Source organism: Nannobrachium achirus, assembly GCF_963921795.1.
Source record: "Nannobrachium achirus genome assembly, chromosome: 18".
Classification (NCBI taxonomy): Eukaryota; Metazoa; Chordata; class Actinopteri; order Myctophiformes; family Myctophidae; genus Nannobrachium; species Nannobrachium achirus.
In genome coordinates this window covers 16,785,951-16,794,708 of record NC_137825.1, presented here as the reverse complement: position 1 = coordinate 16,794,708, position 8,758 = coordinate 16,785,951, and the positions used below count along the sequence as shown (strand labels likewise).

The 8,758-nt window shown below is 43.5% G+C and overlaps 1 protein-coding gene across 1 annotated transcript; it reads left to right on the top strand.

Moving 5' to 3' along the window:
• Positions 1-2,044: 2,044 nt before the first annotated feature.
• LOC308303572 (GTP-binding protein 1-like) lies at positions 2,045-8,394 on the top strand. The gene has a single exon (XM_080747972.1). The coding sequence runs from the start codon at positions 4,764-4,766 to the stop codon at positions 6,636-6,638; it is 1,875 nt and encodes a 624-aa protein (XP_080604098.1). The 5' UTR covers positions 2,045-4,763; the 3' UTR covers positions 6,639-8,394.
• The last annotated feature ends 364 nt before the right edge of the window (positions 8,395-8,758 follow it).

The following is an 8,758-nucleotide window of genomic DNA, read 5'->3' as shown; positions in this document are numbered from 1 at the left end:
CACTCGTCTCCCCAGGATGCTGTACTTGGCAGGTGAAGGCCCGTCTCTCCGTTGCTGGTTCTCTTAACACTAATAACAGATCGCTCACAGTTCGTTATACACTTAAGGCTCGTTTACTGGGTCCCCAACCGCGGCGGCGGCTGCTCGCTTCCCACACGTCTTCTCTGCCCGGTGTCTCTCTGGCAACTGAGCCCGCTGTTCATTCATATACCCAGTGGCTCCGCCCAGCCACTTCTCGGTTGGCCAGCGGTGATGTCAGCCCTCGCTGCATTTGCTGAGCCATTCCCACCATTTATCCCATCACGTGTCCTCATGTCCTCATTCACTTAAATACAACATGGTTAGGGGAAAGAGGAATATTAACACAATACAAGCAACGAAAATACAATGTGTATTCAAAACCGACAGAAATAATAAAATACAACAAAATGTATTTAAGAAAGTAGAAATAAAAATGGAAAAATAATAATACCCTCTTTCACCCTATCACACTACTTGGAGCAATGCATGCACCGATCAAAAAGATGCGTCGGTCAGAATCAAGGCGAAACCTGGAAAGAAGTGCGTCCCAAAATCAAATACCCAAAACATCTCCGTGCCTGTGGACAACATCGACACTCGATTCTTTCCTCGATTCCTCTATTCCTCCTCGGTGGAAAGCCTGTGCCATTTCCTCCGAGGAGGCAAAACTGGTGGATTTTTTCAACTTGGCCAGGTTTGAACGAGGATGCTGCGTTCAAACCTGACGCGCGTCCGGGTGCGGCGCGAATAGGGCAACACGAACAGTCGCCTCGGTCTTTGCACAAAAATAACTAATAATAAGAATAACTAATTTCGACTCCAGAGATGGTGCCGAAAGCATTCCTAACTGGATTTAAACACGTAACCTTTTGTTTATAAGGTATTTATCTTGTCTGCATGCACTCACCAGTGAAATATACATGGTAGCCTACATGAGCAAAAGTACAAACTTGCTCCATTGGCGTTATTCATTGAAAGTTTAGAGCCAGGTTGAAGAGCCATGTAGGAACAAACTTGGAAAACATTATTAGCTGAATTTGAACCTGTGATCTTATGCATAAGTGGTATTTATTATAATCACTACACCACTGTGAGCCATATATATATTAGATAGGTCTCTTTTCTTTTGGTAATCATCTGTAAATTATTTGGTACATGTATAAAAGCCAAGTATCAATTTGGAAAATGTTCCTTAAGGGATTTGATCCTATAACTTTGTTATTACCAGACTTCTATCTTAACCATTGCACCACCAGGGTTGACATAACAGAATGTTCCTTGCTGGATTTGAACCCATAAATGTCAGTTATTGAAGTATCTACATTAACCACTGAACCACAGCTGTTTATACTTAACACATTCTCGTGTGCAATCTTAAAAGATTAGGTAAAGGTAGGAAGAGCCTATAGACATGGAAAATGTTCCTTCATATTTTCGAACATACAGTGTCAGGTATTCATTCCATTTGTCTTAACCACTACACCGCCATGAATCTTTCTCATGTACACACTCAAGTAAAAAGAAAAAGGGTACACAAGCCAGGTATGAAATTAATTATCTTGATCATTACATCACTGTATTTTTAAGTTTTATTTTCAGTTTTGTACTCATAACTTGCTGTATAGAAGACACTATCTTATCGCTTGCAACACAAAGGCATGGAAGACAATGGTGACAATAACCTCATAGGATTTACATGTAGAGTGAAAATGTTCAAAAATTTAGAATTGAACCTCTATTAATTGAACCGCTTTTAATTTTAAGGCACTATTTTAACTTCTGCACCACAGCAGAATTGCTAATGCAGAGTTAACATTTTAGATCTATAGCAATTAGAGACCTGAACCCTAGTCGAGGGTGTATCTATAGCACATTCAGTGTGAAAAGCCTGGTGGTGCAGTGGTAATGCAGAAGACTCACAAACTGAAGGTGGTGGGTTTGAATTTGACCACTGAAAAGTCTTGGAAGAACATGGAAGCAGCCCCCCCTCCCTAAACCCTCTTTTTGAATCTGACCACTGAAAAGTCTTTAGAGCATGGTAGAGCATGAAAGAGCATGGAAGCAGCCCCCCTCCCTCGTCAAACCCTCTTTTAGCTCTAGTAGGAAAAGGTGGAGCATTGGAGGCAACCCAACCTCTTTTTCACACCGTCTTTTAGCTCTGGTAGGTGGAGCATAGATGAAGCCCGCCTTCAGGGGGGCGGAGTTTAAGAAATGTACATGTTAATTATAGATTGAATTATTCTTCACATATTTGAATCATTTGTTGCCGTTTAATTGAGTTTTTAACCACATTGCAAGTTTGACTTCATCCAGGTTATTTTATTGAGGCTTTTGAGATTTCTGTTGTTGATAGAATTGTTTTATTTTGAGATGATCTTTAATTTTGTTTACAACCTTTGATTCATGAACCTTTAATTTATCTGTTGAGCCACACTGGCATGGAGAGAAACTCGGGAATATAATATTTAACCCACCTTTTAGAATTCAAATGGATAGTGAACCAGACTTTTCATATATGAACCCTAGACTTATCTCTTGAGCCACAACAACTTGTAAGAAACATGTGAAATGTAATACTTAATCTACCTTTTAAAATTTGGATGGACAGTGAAAATGTAGCCTGGCGTTGCCTCTTTCAAACACTTCGTTGTGGGCTAGAGTTCAGTTGAGCTGGAAGTGGAACCCATACTAGTGAAAATACTCCTTTAGGAGCTATGAACCCCAAACCTTCGGTGTACAAATCACATATTTATCTTTCAAGCCAAACCGGCATACTTAACCCAGCTTTTAGAATGTTGGTGAAAACGTTCTTTGTGATTATTAAATCCTTAACCTTTGGTTTATAAACTCCAGAATTATCTTATGCCACACCAATGTGTTGTGAGGTTGTAGATCTGCTATTTTTGACTAATGTTTCCTCAAATGCACTGATTTAAAAAAAAAACATATTTCAAACAGAGTTTTGATCATCTGAAAATAATCTATCTTATTGTTTTTATTGATTTGTAAAAACAAAACCCACAAACATTACAAAACACAACACTAAAACATGACCCACGGCACAGCACAAGGGGTGAGGGCCTCAATGTTCTGCAAATCCCCTGAAATTCTACTGTCTTGCCAATGGCAGGACGTGTGATGTTTTGAAATGGCACATCTGTACGTTTGTCTTTCTGTCTGACTGTGTTTACGTCATCCAATGGGAAACCCTTGAAAAAACACAGGGTGAAAACTCTTGACGTCACAATCATCACCATCAACAGCCAAAGAGGGACCAGGGGCCCGCATTCAAGGTGACGTCACCATCAACAAGTGCAGCCTGATTTAAATTACAAGGTGAGCTCTGCTGGCGCACAAGTAAGTCGGCCATACTTGCCATAAATTTGACAAATCTTTGTATGTCTGTGTGTTTGCGACCAAAGCCAATCATGGGCTAGGGACCATGAGCCCGTAGCCATTAACCAATCAAAGAGGGAAAAGGGTGATGTCATAATATTGAGGTAAATATACAGAAAGGGCAATGAGAGGAGCCGTTCATCATCAGATGGGTTTAAGCGGGCATATGTTCAAAAATCAAACCTCGGTTCGAAGTGAAGCGGTGAACTTTTATTCTATGTGTTCTAGAGATATGAACTCTGTGATCTATACATCTATACAGTTATGGACTCTGTGATCTATTCATTCTTTATATATTCTGAATTCTACATTCTTTATATATTCTGAATGAATATATAAAGAATGGAGGGCTGAATTATCATGTGAAGCTTGACCAATCCTCAAAGTATCCATTCATCTGACCGGGAGGGACACTACACACATATTCTGGACGTACAGGACAGATAAGGCCTATTCATTCTAAACTGAAATGGCCATATATGGACATGGGACACACATTTTGCTTTTTGAAAAAGCCTATTCATTCTGGACTGATATTCTGGACGTACGGGACAGAAAAAACCTGTTCATTCTGGCCTGGAGTGACCATATATGGACATGAGGTGACATACATTGTGTTTTTGAAAAACCCTGTTCATTCTGGACTGAGATCACCATATATGGGCGTGGGACACACAAAGCCACTCATAGGAAGCGGTTTTCACCGCTTCAAAAATCTTGAGGGTTGGTGGATTGGTGAGCTTCACGTGATATTTCAGCCAACCAGACTATAAATCAATGATTGGTCAAGTTTCACGTGTCATCATAATCTTACTATAAAATGGACGGTGCAAACCTCAAGTTGATGTGGGGGATGAATCACAAAGGGATGAATCACAAAAACAAAGGCATTGAGAGCTTATCCCCATTGTGTTCCTTTATATTTCTAATATTTGTAGTTCCAACCAATCAGCTTGGGAGAGTTTGGGGATCTCCATTTATGGGCATAAAGGGGACAGACACACACATGCAGAGATTCCTGGATTTATACAGTAGATACCGGTAGATGACATCCTCAAATGTCATCACAACGTCGTCATTACAAGCATCTATAAAATGTATCGTCAATACCATTGACTTCAGAAGGACATTGCAAAGAGATTCTTGGCGGATGAAACTTCATTTTGAAACTGTTAACAACAAATATAACTAGACTGCACTCTGTCAAGGTGCCAACTACTAAACAACAAGGGTTTTCCCATTGGATGACGTAAACACACTCTGCTGGTGCAAGTCATAAAATATAATAATACAATATAAATGTAAACTTTATCAACTTCTCCTGGGAATTAGTTGGCAACACTACAATGGTGTCAACATCGACAGACCTAGGTTTAGGTCCTGATGCAGCTGAGTCCATAGTGCCATCTTCCATGTTTGATCCAGACCATGAGAATGACACAGTCATTGGAGAAGGCTTTGAGGATGATGAGCGTACCAAAGCCGAATGCACTACTGATCATTTAGACTACAGTAGTAAGCTGGTTCTGGTCAGCCCAACAGAGAAACAGTATGACTCGCTGTTACGGCAACTGAAGGAGCGGATGGATGAAGGATGCGGGGAGACAATCTACGTAGTGGGAGTGGGCTCAGATGGTGGTGACGACGGTCTTGACAATAAGAACATGGAGGCTTCGGTGGCCACAGTGCGCTCGCTCTGTGAGCAGATCGAGGCCGACCTGACCCTCCTGAGGGAACGGAAAGACAGTGGGGGATGGGTACGAGACTACCTGATCCGTCGGCGAGTGGGTAAACAGGACTTCCTGGAAGTCAGGGTAGCGGCGGTGGGGAATGTGGATGCCGGTAAGAGCACGCTTCTGGGGGTGTTGACTCATGGCGAGCCGGACAATAGCAGGGGCTTAGCCCGCCAGAAGCTCTTCAGTCACAAACATGAAATGGAGAGTGGCAGGACCAGCAGTGTGGGCATGGACATCCTAGGCTTTGACCAAGAGGGACAGGTGGTGAAAAAGATGGACAGCCATGGGGGCAACTCGGACTGGACAAAGATCTGCGAGAAGTCATCTAAGGTAATCATCTTCATCGACCTTGCTGGCCACAACAAGTACCTCAAGACCACCATATTTGGCATGACGGGGCACATGCCTGACTTCTGTATGCTTGTGGTTGGCAGTAATGCCGGCATCGTTGGCATGACCAAAGAGCACCTAGGCCTGGCTCTTGCCCTCAACCTGCCTGTGTTTGTAGTGGTCACTAAGATAGACATGTGTCCAGCCAACATCCTACAAGATACACTGAAGTTATTACAGAGGTTATTAAAGTCGCCAGGCTGCAGAAAAATCCCTGTGCTCGTCCAGAACAAGGATGACGTCATCCTCACAGCCTCCAACTTCAGCTCTGAGAGGATGTGTCCAATCTTCCAGATCTCCAATGTTACGGGGGAGAACCTGGACCTGTTGAAGATGTTCCTCAATCTACTCTCCCCCAGGATCTCCTGTAGCGATGAAGAACCTGCCGAGTTCCAGATTGACGACACATACTCGGTTTCAGGTGTGGGCACAACAGTTTCAGGAACTGTCTTGTGTGGGCTGATTCGGCTCAATGATACACTGATGTTAGGCCCAGACCCGGGCTTCAAACCCATTGTTGTGAAATCCATCCACCGCAAGAGGATGCCTGTTACAGAGGTCCGTGCAGGTCAAACGGCCAGCTTCCTTCTCAGAAAGATCAAACGTTCATCCATAAGGAAAGGCATGGTTATGATCTCCCCCAAGCTAACGCCACAGGCCACTTGGGAGTTTGAGGCTGAGATCCTCATCCTTCACCACCCCACCACAATACGTCCAAGATACGAGGCTATGGTCCACTGCGGCAGCATCAGGCAGACGGCAAAAATCCTGTCAATGAGCAAAGACTGTCTACGGACAGGAGACAAGGCCACCGTCCATTTCCGCTTTATCAAGAACCCAGAGTACCTTCACTGTGACAAAAGGCTGGTGTTCAGGGAAGGTCGTACAAAAGCTGTTGGCACCATCACCAAGTTGCTCCAGGAGAGCAGCATTCAAAGTCCAAACACAGCCCAACTACCGCCCAAGCATAACAGAAGAGTGAGAAGAATAGTGGACAGAGAGAAAGCCGTAAACAAGGCTTCCATCTCCACAGCTTTAGATGCAGAGGGAAGCGGCGCTTCTTGTTCTGGATCAGGGCCCACAGGTAAATCTTGAACGCATTTGCAGCCGTACTACGCTGCCGCAACAAGTTGATTCTGTCTCAGAGCATTTTTATTTTAAAGAGGTGGTGCCATAGTTTTGAACTAATTCTGTTCCCATCCCATCTGATCTGATTCAAGTTTCTTTATTAGGCTAAACCCCTTGAGATGTGCCAACTCGTTTTACAGGGGGGGTACCAACATAAATACATGTTACAATTGTTACATGTATACAGAGTAGACAAGACAAAATACATGGACAGAACAAAAACAACACACATACAATAACATTATGAAACCTGACAAACATCACAGCATTAAATCAGCATTAAATCCTAAAATATATCATATCACACATTGAGAAAAATGTTATGTTCAAAACGCAAAAGCAAAACAATATTAGAAAATGAAGAAAAAAGTAGAAAAAATAAGTAATTGCGACCGTAGGTCGCACTTACTATCAAAACCTGCACAAACTGTGAGTGAGTCCGTCAGTCAGTCAGTCAGTCAGTCAGTCAGTCAGTCAGTCAGTCTGTCCGTCTGTCTGTCACACCTCACACGTCACACTATTGCCCTGCTCATATCTCCGCAACCGTTGCCCCGATCCATGCCAAATTTTGCACACACGCTCCTTGGCTGCCAAACTACAACCCGGAGCTCCAGGGACCCCCAGGTCCCTGGGGGACCCCCAGATGTAAAAAAAGACCAAATGTGCAAAAATGACCAAATGACCACTCCAACATGGCTGCTCACGGGGAATTCCCGGGGACCACCGACTCCTGGTGCTCCAGAACGGATGCCAAAGTGGTGGTGCCCCCAGTGGAGGACCCCCTCCACTGCAGCTCACATAAAATGCCGTAACTCGGGCTAGGAGCGTCCGGGAGAGCCGGGGCCGGTACCTATTCGTCCGCCAAGGCAACGCGGAGACCCCACCCCTCATTTCTCACATGGCCCTCTTCTAGCGCCACCATGAGGCCGATTCTTGCAAAACACATTTTTGGACACTGCTCCTACAGATTTTGCCCTAAAATCACGCACATCGGTACACAGTATGTCTACACATTGCCCACACAACTAGGAACCAATGGCAGTTACAGCCCTCTTTGTGTGTACATGTGACCTACGGTCGCTTATCTCCCGATTAGGGAGTCTTACTGGTAGTATGGAGTTATGGCATGTACAGTATGATGGCAGGTTCAGATAACAGGAACACACAACCTCCAAGTAAGAAGACATTGCACGTTTAAAAACTGCTAATGTTGAAATAGATCTAATGTTAACCGGTAAATTATTCCAATCTGAGGGAGCTTTGAAAGAAAAGGCATGTGTACCAATTTCATTACTAACCAAATCAACAGTAAAGTAAACCTGAGTAGAATGTCTGGTACGTGGTATTGAAGGAACGGGAACTAAAAAGCGTTTAAGGTATGGGGGATAACTGAAATAAATACATTTGAATACCAGTTGATGCCAGTGCATGTGTCTTCTTACATTTAGTGGTTCAGCCATCGACTGTTGAAAGCTGGTGATCAGAGACACTGGTGCCTCTATCACCTTCCTCTCTGTCACCCGTCCTCAGCACCTACGCCAGCCTATTAGAGAAAGTGGCAGCTGCCAGGGGGCACTAGAGTGGGAACATGACACATGGAAAGATATAAGATATGAGGCGTGGGGTTCGAGTGACACCAGCAAGCTTCATAATTCAGAAATGATGATGTGAACTGTGAGGGCAAAAAACAGAAGTGGTGGTGGGAAAAAACAGTAATGGTACTGCTGTAGTTTATTAGTGTGGTTATGCCCATTATTAACAGGTGGGTCCGGGCCGGGACCTCTAACCAATTGAACCCTAGCATCCCTATTCTGTGACACATTGTACAGAGACAAAAATCAAGTTCAAAACTGAGTTAACTAGAAAAGATAATTTTGTAAAGAAAGAAAGATGAGAGAAGATGATAGAGCTGTCAAACAAGTCTATGAAGCCATATATGAAATCTATGAAAAAGGTTAATGCAACACATTTGTTTACAATATAGGGGTCCCTGCTTTGTCACTAGCTATAGGGGTCCTTTGCCTGAAAGACGCTGAAGACCCTCTCTGCCCTAAAAGCACAGCTAGTTGAGAACCACACCACTGTGG

Bases quoted from the DNA above. Each gene is read 5' to 3' on its own strand.
- LOC308303572 (XM_080747972.1), top strand. From the start codon at position 4,764: ATGGTGTCAACATCGACAGACCTAGGTTTAGGTCCTGATGCAGCTGAG.